General features: G+C 40.5%; 1 protein-coding gene across 2 annotated transcripts in view; it reads left to right on the forward strand.

The window, feature by feature from the left end:
* The window catches only part of LOC129363377 (glutamate receptor ionotropic, NMDA 2B-like), a 159,217-nt gene that overhangs the window by 94,647 nt on the left and 50,711 nt on the right, over window positions 1-13,859 (forward strand). For both annotated transcript variants that reach the window (XM_055035460.1, XM_055035459.1), the window contains exon 7: window positions 5,506-5,698. In XM_055035460.1, coding sequence (XP_054891435.1) covers window positions 5,506-5,698 — 193 coding nt within the window. The remainder of the gene's footprint in view (window positions 1-5,505; window positions 5,699-13,859) is intronic.

Raw genomic sequence — 13,859 nt, forward strand, 5'->3', positions numbered from 1 at the left:
CAAGTCTTTTTGAGTGGTCTTTCTCAAAGTGGTGGGACCTCGGAAAGATGGAAAAAAAGTGAAGATGTATACAATTAGGTTGTATACATTAATCCAATAATGTATATAATAATGTAATTTGCCATGCTCCTCTTTCTGACCGAAGGAACCGTCCATATTGACCTGTGTGGAAACAATAACATTTAATGCACGGTTTGCATTAGAGTCATGATTCTTAAACTGTGGTATGCCTTTAGGGGTATTCAGAAGCAAAGTATGTATTAATTGTTTGGATGATAGATCCAAAGAAATCAACATTGATGGAAACGACACCAATGGTCCAAGAACAATGGCTGTTGGTTTTCAGTATCAGGCTAGCCACTGTTAGCAATACAAGCCACTGCCTTCCTTTTGTACGCTTAAACTTTCTGGCAGCATAGTCACTGAGTGTGAAAGACTGAACCAGAAACTAGATGTCCAATGAAACTTTTTAAAAAAAACTTTTTTCAGTTTGACTTTCACTAAGGTTACATGTAAGGCGGCCATATTGGATTTTGAGTTTTAGTTTGGTGGAATTCTTCGATTTTTTTTTTTTTTTGACTTTTCCAATTTCCAACCTGAAAATTTGAACTTGTGGGTACAGCTGGAGCACATGCAGCAATTAAACTGCATCATTCAACAAAACATGGACTGCCAATGTATAAAATATCTTTTATTTTTCTTGTCTTGTGCAGCTGCTTCAAAAAGTTCAAAAGATAGTCAAAACTTTGTACTTACTTTGGTAGTAGCTGCGATAACAGGTTGGAGAATCATTGTGTAGAAGACGCTGAAAAACCTGCTGAAGTGGAGAAACGCTCATATCCAGACAAAAACCAATTCTCTTCCAAAAACATTGTCATAAAAAAAGATAATAGTCCTCTTCGCCCAGCAAACCAATTCCTCTGTAATAAAAGAGGACACATAATATTTGCCCCGTCAATTCATTCAGCAAGCTTTTATCTCTTCTCTCAACTTGAACATTAAAGGAGCCACATGATGCCTTCAGGGGCAGTCAAGTGCACCGAGCTCTAAACAAACATTGGGTGAGACGACACTGTGGCGTAGCATGCCACTGATGATTTGTGGTTCAGAGTTCAGCAGAAGGTGCATGCTGGCTGTGGGGATAATTTGCTTGGTTGGTACGCTTAATAATTTGCACGGTGTGTGATGAAGTGCTTCCAAACCTCAGGAGTAATTCCAGTGATGCCTTCGCTACGTCGTGCTCTGCAGAAGCAGCTTGCTGCTCTGTCAAAATTAGCATTTCCACTTTCTTCATTTTATTGTATTTTTTGTCATTTCTGTAAGGTTTCTGTCTTACTCCAGCCTGCTCCTTGTTCATTCTGTTCACATTTATCTTTTTGCTTCTACTCATATGTGCTAGCATAGTAAGTCAAATTGTCCTCGTTACTGACATAAATAAGCTATCGAGCTAAGAATTCTAGATTTGAAATTTAAACCAATAAATGCAAACCAGACTTTGTCATAAAGTTAAAAAAAAAAAACTCTTTAACTAGGCCTTTTAGCATTGTTTTTGCTAATGGATAGCTAGTTGCTATGTTCACACAGTGCTTACAAATCATTCAGATCTTCACTGCAAACATGTTATTTTTCCATAAAGTTCCAAAATCGTCGCTACTGGTGTTACATAGATTGTGTATTTCGCTTTGGTTTCAGTCTAGAGAGGTCAGGGAAAAATCTGTGGAGACATTCAGAGCACAGCTGGGCTATTAAGATATGGTGTTGGTCTTTCACATAGTAATATTTTTACGTTTGTGGTTGTAATGTGACAAAGCATGAAAAGTTAAAGGGGTATCAATAGTTTTGCAAGCCACTGCACATGCAGGACTCATAGCAATGAACTTCTTCTGAAATAAAGTTTGGCCTTTGTAAACACGATCGTAAAGGATAATACAGTACAACTTTAATTCTGGCCTTGGTACAACAATTAATACAAAGTAATCTGCTGTGAAACTAACCTCAAAAAATCTGGAGAGTTTAATTCCTCTGACTGTAGAAATGAGAAAATATAGGCTGCGTTTCTGAAGTCACTTCCTGTTTCATGAAGTTCAAAACACACTTCTGCCTTACCTGAGTGCATGTTCCCTTAACTTTCCCATTTTGAGGAGTTGCTAAATGAAATAGACCACCATATTAGGAAGCAAACAAACAAAAAAAAACATGACTTGTTAATTTAAGCTAAAGTTAGGCAAAGATCAGAGTTTTGTGACAACAAATATTTTCTTACTTCTTCTTGGAGGGAATTTTTTTCCCCCCTCACAAGAACATAAATGTATGTGAACGAAAAATTGCTTTTTTGAAAAGCTGCAATAAAAGATGTTTATTTTTAGAGTTTCCCAGTGAGCATATTACAGGAAGATCCAGATTTTAATCAGCAGTCGCTTTTTCTAACTGGTGGAACATTTCAGATGTGGTGGCGTTGAGCTTACACGTCACCCGTTTACGTGGCCGTGTTATGACATTTCAACAAGCCCTGAAAGAGGAATGAATCCATATGCATCAGGCGGCACGTTCCCAAGGTGCAGAGGAACCCACCTCAGAGCACACGTCACTTACACACATTCCCACCGCTTCCTTTCCATAAGATACAACCAGTGACTTTGTGTTAAAAAAAAAAAAAAAAAGGAACAAGCTATGGGAGCGTGTGAAGAAAGTGTCAAGACTGTGAGATTTTTAGATGTGGTCCTGAAGGGCCGGAGCTGTCAGCGCTAAGGCCCCGTGAGGAGGGCAGGTTGCCAGGCCGCCTGTCTATTTATGCCCACTGACATGGTAGTGGACTGGCTGACATGTGGTCATACACTGTCAGATCGACGCAGATCAACTGAAAGACACAGGGAAAGGACGGGGCTCAGTGGAAGACGGAGCGATGGATGGCGGGATGAACCGGGCCGAAGACCAGAACGGCGACAGAAATCCAGATGATTTTTAACGTACCGAAATGGACAGCTGGCAGAAATGTGCATTTTTAATTAAAATGAATTTGAGGTAAACAATTTGCTCTTTAGTCACTGGCTTTCTTAAATGGCACTCCACTTTGAGGCAAAATGTTATGAATAGTTGCTAGGAAACTAGAGTAATTCAGTGCACTACAATAATACAGCTTTGTATTGTGTAAAGCCTCCTGGTTGCTGAATTTTGTTTTTTCTAGATGCACACGGATTAAAAGAACTATTGATTTGGCTAATAATTTTGCACAGTATTAATATTTTTCATGTTTTTATCATATGAAATACTTGGAACTGCCTTGTTCAAACCTTCTATACAAACAAACATGAACAGATTTTCTTGTTTGCTTGTGTGAATATTTCCACGTCCTAAATGACAGGCAAAGATTTAAAGGGTTGTCGCTCTATCAAAGTAACATGTTGAGATTAGCTGTGCATCTTTCACTCAGCAGGGAATAGTTTGAATTATATGTATAAGAAGCACCTGAACCCTAACCCTACCCTTTTGCTAAGCTAGTCATCGACATAGATAACCTCCTTTCTCTGCTGTCCATTAGCATGGATCGGCTACATACTTTGGGTCGTGTATGCTGACACATTATAATATCACCCATCCACATCTGTAAGCTGCAGCACACAGTTGCAAAACAACAGTGACTTGCCATTTTGCTAGTAATCTAAGCTAATGTGAATATTTACTGAAATAACTTAACCTACTTTCTGTTAACCAATTTATTTTCTGCCCCCAAAGCTTTATTCTGTGCCTCTTCACTTTTAGCTCCCTGTCATCAGACAACACGACTCAAGTGAAAAGAAAAAAATCAACTAAGAATGATTTTCCGCCTTTGCTTTGGTGGCTTCTCTAGGTCAGCGCCCCTATGTGTTGTACATAGTATAATACCAAAATCTTGTGCTTTGGGCTAGCTTTAGCATTGGTTGGCTAAAAACACCTTCCTCCTTCTGTGTATATGCCTCCAATACATTTGAAATAAACCCAACGAAATGTCAAATAAAGCTTTAGGTAAAGTAGAGCATCATGGCGGAATCGGACTTGTCGTAAGTCCGGTTTGAGGAGAGTGATTATATCCAAAACGAGATGAAATCATGACACCAGTTTGTCATTAAAAGAGATAAAACATTTTTGCACAAGGTAACACACACTGTGTCTCATCTCTTAGTGCTGATGCTTTGTCATTAGTTAATTACATTCTGAATGAAAAATATAGATTTTAATCTGAAATGACAGCTGTTCATTAGACGCACGATTGGATGATTTTCAAAATAAATCAACACTCATCATACTTTAGTCTGCTCCCTTTTTCTTCATTCGTCTCAGATTAATATGGTTCCAAAATAGGATAACGAGCAAAATCGAAGTGCCGGCTGTGACCCCAGCTTTACAGAAAAACAGGGAGCAATTCCCAGAGCTTCAGACAATTATGTTGAACGGTTTAAACACTTGGTTACAAAACAATGTAATGAAGAATGAGTTTCCTCAAGGTCACCCTCAGGGATGGGCTTTGAGAAAAATAAACACACTGAAACATAAATGAAAGTACATGTTTTTAAAGTCTTGAAGCTGGGGTTTAAAAAAAAGGCAAGAGGAAATGGGGAGAGTCGGATTAACACTAACTGGATGTCAGACAAATTATGGGGCTGATTGTGTGTCTCTTCATATATCCAAGCCCAAATGAGCAACGTTCAAAAACGAGCCCTACAAAACGCAACCCACGACTTTAGTAAAAATAAGGCCAAAGTCGTTTATACCATCATTTTATAGCCCAATCAAGTAACATTCACTAGGTTCAAAAAAGCGAACAATGTCAAATATGACTCAAAAGAAATTTGACGTTGCAATTTGATGCCTTGAAATTGTGCCTTTGTCCCTTTAAGAAGCTCCTGCTCTTTCAGACACTACGCCTTCAGGAAGCCTCACAACAACCTTCCTCCATTATTCCTTTTTACAACCATTTTTAGGAGTGTTAAACTACAAAGTACAAGGGAGAATGAGAAGCACATTGTTCAGAACAGTGTGGGAATAATCCCAACTGATATGTAATGCCTAAATAATGTACCGATTTAGGACAGGAAAACTAGTTATGTCATGTTATGGACTAACCCACTAATCTTGATGACACGTAAATTGTATCGGGCGAAACTGAGTCGGACTTTTAATTCTCTGCATTGAACAAGGCTGACCTGTCCTCATTCTTCTTATAAATTGCCTGGAGAAGAATCGGCTGACTCGTATCTTCCTTAATTTATAGCCTGGCGTTGTGAAACAGGTTGCTTTTTTACTGATTTATTTGTTCTGCTGTTCTGACAGTAATCGCCTGCGAGCATAGCTAGTGATGTCACCTAGGTTAAATTGAGATTTAATAAGAGGAGGCAGATGGCAGGTTTATTGGGTTATCTTTCAATATTGACAATGTTTGATAAGCTTAACATTTAAATCTCACAAAAGAGAAAAAACAAAATGGAAAACACTTATTCACGGCATACGTATCTCACCTCGTCGTCGCAGGTCTGCTCTCCGTATCCTACGACGAGTGGGACTATGGTCTGGAGGCCCGTGTTCGGGACGGCGTGGCGATCATCACCATGGCGACGTCCACCATGATGATGGACCGCGGACCTCACACCCTGCTGAAATCTGAATGCCATGGAGCGCCGGAAAAGAAGACCCCAATCTCAGGCAACCCCAATGAAGTCCTCAGGTAAGACGGAGGACATAGCAAACCGTACTAAGACTTTCTAAAGGGAAGACGTCCAATTGGATCAATTATGGAGCAATGTTCCACACATCAGGGTAAAGTTTAATTTGGGGATCACCAGGTCAAGAATCTTTTTTCCCTAATGCTGAGACCTTTAGCGACAGGAATTCACAGAAACCAAGTCCAAGCCTGTTGCGTTTACATACATTCAACAAGGTCTTTAATCTACCAGACATATCTAGTCAAAGCATTTTTATTGCTCCTATTTTGTCAGGCTGCCATCAGACAGCAAATAACTTTAATTTTGAACTTAAAAAATTTTAAAAATATGATTTTTAATGGCAATTTTTGAACATATTTCCTTTTTTTTCAAATTGTCTGTTTCATACAATAATATTACAACATAGTGTCAGTTTCAGCAAATATGTAAAAAGATATATTTGCAGTAAAAGTTGCATACTATAGTTTTGAGATCTTAAAAAATGATCTTTTTGGGTTGAAAAACTTCCCTTTTCCCTTAACTTTCAGCCAATCATCGCATATTTGTTATCTTAAAATTTAATTGAATGCAAGACTGGTGCTGGGGGGACAAACATTAGATACTTTAAAGTTTTAAGCATTCACTTTCCTTTAAATTAACACAGATTAATATGGCATTGAATAACTAAAGGGAAAATGCCACATATAGCTGTTTTATATAAGGACACATTCAGGTGATTCAGCGTCTCAGTCTGGTGTAGATCAGCATATTTGCAAAAGAACACAGATGGTGCCCCGCACTCCTGAACGGCAATCCCTCACCTTCCCTACACAGAGATCAGATCCCCTTGTTATCCCTCTGAAACGTAAGCCCGTCCCTTCAGCCCTCCGTTTCAGCAGCAGGCCTCTTGAACCGCTCTCGAAGTGTGCGACCGGCCGCGCCGCGCTCCGCCTAATTGGTTTCAGTGGCGTTCCAGTTGGAGAACGCCGTCCCCTGTCGCGTTGTGCGCCGGAGAGTGCTTTCAGGAGCAGCCTCACCTTCCTGCCGCCGTCCACGTCGGCTCACTCACAGCGTGGGGGTTTGATGCAGAGGAGCAGGCTGTCAGGACCAAACAGGTGTGTCTGTCTGTGCAGGAGGAGCAGCGCCGTCTGAGGCCTGTTTACTGAAGAGGTTGTCAGTGATTCAGTGAGGACAGCGCTCGGGTTGCTGTTGTGACAAAACCGGCTTCCTGCTCGTGTCTTCTAACAATGCTGCTTTGAAATGGAGCTGAAGGGACACACACACACACACACACGCACACACACACACGCACACACACACACACACACACGCACACACACACACACACACACACACACACACACACACACACACACACACACACACACACACCCCACACACACACACACACACACACACACACACACCCCCACACACACACACACACACACTGTAAAATAATTTTAGACCCCTGTGCCTTTTCCATTTTCACTTTTAGATATTCCTTATGAAAAACACTTCAATTTTGTCAGAGCACCACAAAGCAGTGCATAATATGAATCGGGAGAAAAGAAATGTATGTTTTCTGATAAGTTTGTAGAAAAAGATCTGACAAGAGTTCTGCTCTTGTATAACGCTTAGAAACAGTTTTTGCTGCAGTTACAGCTGCAACGCTTTGGGGGTAAGCCTCCACCAAAAAACCTTGATCTGCTTTGAGAATGGATGGTTACGGTTTGGCACTTTTCCACAGTCAGATTTAATCCGTTGACTTTAAATGACTTTAATCTAAAATATTCCTTTTTGGATTTGGTTGTATGTTTAGGATTGTTGCCATTAGGCCGTCTGTATATCCACTAGCACTGCAAGCTAGGAGCTAGTCTCCGTATAGCTAGAAGATATATAGTTTATTTTCATATTCTGATGATTTGCTTAGAAGGCTTAGAAACACTTTGTGCACAACATTTTCCGCCATCCTGGTGTTAGCTTCTCACCAGAAGCTTAAGTTAATACAAAAACACCTCTTTTTTTTATTTTTATAATCACACTCTAACATCCCACTTTGGCATCAGCCGAAACACATACAGTACCACTCACCTCCGTGGCTGATTGCATGTGAACCCCAGCAGCCCTCACCAAGGCCTCAGAGCTTAGCCGTGTACTCCTCTGATATCACTTCAGTCCCAGTCTGCGCTTTACTCCTTTCTGAGGCTTTTGCTCTTGTTTCACTTCTACTTATTGCTTCGAGCCAGTAGTGTAGTTCATGGCAGCTGCTGCTGCCCCTGGAATATTATTCCCCTACTCTATTTGTGTGTGCCTGAACTGCTTTGTTCAACTCTCCTGCGCCGCTCCGTGCTCTGTTCAACCTTATCCTAACCCCGTTCCTGTTTGCCTTTGTCTGCCTTGCCCCCACGGTATTCTCTTTTCTTCTTCTCTGGTGGCACGTCTGTTTTCATCTATTCCGCTTTCTATGCTCACCTCTGTGAATTGGTGCTCACAACCCCTCTCCTCTCTTTCTCTCCTCCTGGTGATTTTCCTCTCGTCTGCACTGCCCTGCTCCTCCCTGGCCATTGTCTGCACTTCAGACCTGCAGTTTTATAATCAACTTAGCTGTGTAGTTGATTAAATTAGTTGCGAGTGCTACTGAGATCCTTCGCCTCTCGCTGCCTTAACTACATTTGTTTGGTGATAACCTTTGTCTTCAAGTGTTCAATCAGGAGATTAGCAATTGGCTAAGAGTTAATCTGCTCTGAACTGAATGAAGCGCTTAGTTGGCTGGAAGGATGCTCCACTTCCTGGACAGTTCACAGCTGAGTCCATTTTGTTTGGCTTGGAAGAAGTCTGGTTCGTTTGGGGAGGTGTGAATTGGACTCTGATGCAGAACACAAAAGCAAACTGTATTCTGCCAGAAAACCTATATTTCGGTTCTGTTCAATGTATATGTGAACATCAAGTGGACCGGAAACCTCCCCAAAAGGAGGAAGTTGACTATAATGCAAGGCACTCTGGGTAAATACAACCAAAACAAACGCGTGAGTCTCGCTATAGTGGGACAAATAGCTCACGGTCTTTTACCAGAGACAAAATAGAAATAATCTGACATACTCGGTGTCTTCTTCAGAGGTTTTTGTGTCATTTCCTTCTGGAGTTCTTGGTGCAGCCAGTTTTGGTCCCCAATCCAACCGAGTCCACCGGACTACCTGGTATGAAAACAGCCTCAGAGAATCAAAACAACAGATGAGGAGAGAGTGACTAGATATGCAGGGTATTTGTGAGAAATATGTTACACATTTATGTCAATGTTGCTTTAGTTATTCATCATGATGGCATCATTGGTGAATAAAATAGTTCCCTTACATTATTTTTTTAGGAATTTCAGACCTGTCACTTATGTTTATATTAAGAGCTCCTCTCTTTTGTGATTTCTTTTTAATAAAAGGGAAAGCGTTGTCATTTGTGCACCACTAAACCACTCTGAAAACATTACACTAAGATCCAAAACTTTTTTTTTTATGACTTTCTTCTATTTCTTTGCTAATGAAAGTTATGCATTACTTTGTGTAGCTCTATCACATAACATATAATACACTAAAGTGGGACAAAATGCAAGAAAAACAGAAAACAGGGTGCTGTGAATATTTTGTTTTCACACTTTTATTGCTAAATGCTCCAGCTTAGCAATAGCAGGACACCTTTAAAAACACATGGACGTCTCTTTCTAATGGTGCTATGAATTTTCCACACTCATTGGTTACTCGTCTTAGAAAGACACAGTTGTTGGTCACCTTCAGTTTGGAGAAGATCTTAAGCCCTCCTGTTTCATTGAAACCTCTAAATTAAAATTAACCGTCTGTTTGACCTGGTTCTGTTTCTACATGTAATATGCAGCTTATAATGTGGAGAATAATTCATATATTGTCTGTCACATTTAATGATTTCCCTGATGAAGAATGCGTAAAAAGACCTAAATGTATATTAATCTTTTGCTGCAGCACCATAATCTCTCACAGAAAGTCTGAATCCATAAAGCAAAGAGTGACAAAGGTTTGAACTTTAGCTCGGTGTTTTGATTGGTTCTGGTTTTGTCACATTTGGTATTCTGTATTTAGTTTTTAGGGTAGGTATGTTCTTTTAATGTTTCTAGATTCTGATTTGTGTTGTGGCTTGTAGTCACCGATTCTCCATTCACACAACACAATCTGAAGAAGAGTTTGGCAAACTCTACAATCAGTAGGCCTGTAGATGCTGGTGGCTGCTATGGAGACTTTATGATCTCATGATGCTGCACTTCTCCAACTGGGAGCTCTGGAAATGTGTTTTTATATTTTCTTTATTGTCATTAGCAGTAGCCAGAGGAGATATGCATCTGGGTGCATACATGGTACACCCAGCTTGTTGAAGCTTCTTCTTCAGTCTTCTTCTTCACCTTTCCCCGTCCAAGGCCTTACTGGTGAAATGTCGTTCTGATACAATAAAAGAGCCCTGATGTACCGCTGACACTTTCATATCCTGATGTTTATTTCCTAAAGTTACCACTTCAGTCCTAATGTAAAGGACCTAAGCATTTTTTTGTCACAAGTGTGTAATTTCATCATCAGTTTTTCATGTACATGTTTGATTTCACATTGTCAAAGAACATCGAAGTTCATATTGTAAACTTATGCCTTTAATCTTGAATAATTATCAGGTTGTCCAGATTTTTTTCTTGCAAATATGTTAAAAAAATCTAGAGTTTTTTGACAGAAATTAACTCCCTTTTAGCTTTTATCTGTTTGTTTCAGTGATTGTGCTGCAGCAATAAAAGCTACATTTATTTTAAGCCTTTTCATAATAAGCTCAAGTCACTAAGATTTTGCATGGCTTTACATTCGTTTCCCATTTGGATTATGACTTGATTGAATATGTTCATGGAGTTATCGATGCTCTGGATTTGTAATCCTCACCCAGTTACGTTGAACGATCTGCCGAGTGGTTTTTGTCATCTGGTCGACTTACACCGATGGCGCGCTCTCTGCCTTGCTCAGCATTTACAAGAGAAGGACATATGACGGCACTAAGTAAATGAAGTCCTTCGTAGCCAGCGCCGTGACATTCCAGCTAACGCCACAGCACCCACCTGACAAAAGAAGATAGCAGCAAAGAAGAAGAAAAACGAAGGCGAAAGCTCGCAGAGACAGAAAAAGATGGTGGCGGAAATCACTTGTGAGCAATACACAACAGCACGAGAATCGTGAGTGTGACAACGGCGGCCCTGACCTTGCCAGGCGTGGACAGGTTCCAGATGAGCTCGGAGTTGGAAAGGCGTCAAGAGCTTTTAAGCTCTGTGGACGGGTTTGAACTCGCGTGGCCCCCGGTAAGCTTTCAGCGGAGCATCTGTGTGTGCGCGTGTGTGCGTGTGTGTGTGTGTGTGTGTGTGTGTGCGTGTGTGTGTGTGTGTGTGTGTGTGTGTGTGTGTGTGTGCGTGTGCGTGTGTGTGTGTGTGTGTCTGTGTGTCTGTGTGTGTTTGTGGGTGCAGATCGCTCCGAGGCAGCATGTTGACCCGGCGGAGCAGAGGGATGAGTGTGCGCCTCTGTTTCCTCAGATGTCTTTGTGCGTTTGTTTGTCTTGGCTTTTTTGTTTTCCCCCCATGTCTGAGTCTGGATCAGAACATTTGGCTGTGTTTTTATGGAGCAGATCAGTGGGAGGAGTTTGAAAGGTGGCATTTCTTTTTTGGGGAGTTGAGGAGTATAATTGGAACTAGGTCAAGAAAGCTTGTCTTTTTTTTCCTGTCTTCTTTTCCCCCTATCATCCATCCTCATGTCTTTTATTATCTGAACTTTAATACTTTAATCTGTCTGTCCCTAAATGTCCTTCACTCTATCGTTTCCTCCAATATAGACATGTTCAAAAGACACTTCTCTTCCTCTGTAATTTCTCATATAATCATCAACAGATCAGTTTTACCTTTTGTACAGCTGGCAGCTGGCTCTCAGTCCTGTTGTGCAATCCATTCATGAATAATAAAACTCTTACTCATCGATAACCTGCGTCTTCCTGGTTTGACACGTGCCTTGATTAAATCATAGGTGAACGTGTTATTTTGTTGAATCCCAGCTATTATTCAATTTTACTCATCTAAAAAAATCAGAAATTTTTACCAACTGAATTTTAAAATCTACTTTTTTGAGCATGGATGGAGGACTTCAGATGTCGACTCCATTTAATAATCCTATTAGTTTGCTATGCAATGATACTAGTGTTTGTAAAGCAGCCAATCTGGAAGTGCCATTCACTCCCCTTGTCACTGATTGGCTGAACCCTGAAGAGCAGAGATAAGAAAAACTATAGATCAGCGATGCCCAAACTTTATGAGGCCAAGATGTAATTTTTCTCTCAGCAGCTGGCTAAGATGTGCCACATGACACAAACATATTTTATATGTGAAAATAGTCAGTGATAGCACATATTAAATTGATGGAAACCCTAATGCAGTTTCTTCCAATTGATTTAATTTCACATAATAATCTCTGTAAGAGCCAGTTGTTTTAATACTTTATGAAATCTATTTGTCCTGTTTGATATTTGCTGTGAATGGTGTATACCAGTAAACGAATGACTTTATTAGTTCAATTTTCTCGATTATTAAATGTTCAGAAATTACCTGAAGAACCTGGACAGGTGATCAACTCAAACCCACCTCTACCTTTTCACTCTGCGTCTCTGTTTGTTGTTTAAATTGAACGCTCTAATCTCAATACCTCAGTTAGGATCCAAACCGTTCTTTGAGATTCGATTTTGTGTCTCATAAGGATGTTTAGCATTTCAAAAACGTGAGTCTCTTTTGTTTTCCCAATCCGTTTTGGGCTTGGATACCCAGTCACCACAGGAATGAAGAAAGCGTGTGACCATTTCTTTCCTGGAAACGACTCAGAGGAAAATGGCTCTCAGGATGATTTCTTCTGGAACAAATTTTCATCCGTTCCCAAAGAACAAACTGACCCGGCTGGGGAGGTTTGCTTTGGACAAGCGACAGAAATTTGTGGAACCACAGACTTTGACTTGACTTTACAAGACGGTACAGATGACGATCGCACTGTCTTTGAACAAACTAACCTGACTGGGGAAATTTGTTCTGTAAGTCAGACAGTTGAGTCAAAGACATCATAGCCACCAGTTTGTCCAAAAGGTCATTATAACGCAGTGTTAAAAACAAAAGAAAAAGTTAATGATGTTAATTTAATGTCTTTTTTTTACAAGATTAAAAAGTATAAATAGGTTTTATGTTTTGTTTTACTCAGAAATATACATCAAAAAGTGCTAAAAATCTTTAAAAACTGTGAAATAGGCCTTTAATGATTGTTTTTACTGATGGAATGGGCAACCAGCGGCTGGTGTGGTCTGATATTCCATCGGCCAATGGGGTTGATTGTCCCGTCCCTTTCACCACTGCGCTGAGATTCTGCTCAGAACGCGTCAGACACGGTTGAGAACTCAGAGCTGACCGTTGTTTTCGTTAGAGCCTGAAAGAGCTTGTAAAATCTGGACAAACGTTTCCTTTGAGAGTGGCTGCGACTGGCAACAAAAAAATCCCCGTTAGTTCTCCAACAAATTCCATAGCAATTGGGTGAATGCCGGTTTCCAGTCCATCATTAACCTGAGCGTTACCTGGAGGTGTCTCGCTCGGGAAAGGGTGTATATAGAGGCTTCATCGATACCATGTTGTGCGAGTCTTATCCACTCAGCAGTTAGACGCCCAGGCAAACAAAATAATCTCCAGTTCTGATGAAGCTGAGAGAGAGAAAACTGTTATCAAAGGTGGGAAAAGAGTTTGTGATGAAATGCTTACTCGAGTCTGTGTTGGTCTGGCTGGACTCATTTGGTGGTGACACAGACAGGGAATTGTACACCGCAAACTCTGGCACTAATGGTGAGACAGATTCCCTGGAGCTCCTGAGTAACGGCCCCCTGGTTGTCCTTCCACTGGTAACATCCCACTAACACAGCTTTCCTTTTTGGGGAGTAAATGTCACTGTTCCGGGTGCGGGTCAACCTTGAAGAAAAAAACACTACCTCACAGATACCTACATATATATAAGCTAATTAAAAAAGCTATTATTATTGTTATTATTATTATTATTATTATTAACTGGTCAGTAAAGTAAAGCTGTCTTTACACTTTATGATCTCACCTCTGTGTGTTTTCAATTT

The sequence above is a fragment of the Poeciliopsis prolifica genome, unplaced genomic scaffold, assembly GCF_027474105.1.
Source record: "Poeciliopsis prolifica strain line A6 unplaced genomic scaffold, Auburn_PproV2 SCAFFOLD010, whole genome shotgun sequence".
In the NCBI taxonomy this organism is placed as follows: Eukaryota; Metazoa; Chordata; class Actinopteri; order Cyprinodontiformes; family Poeciliidae; genus Poeciliopsis; species Poeciliopsis prolifica.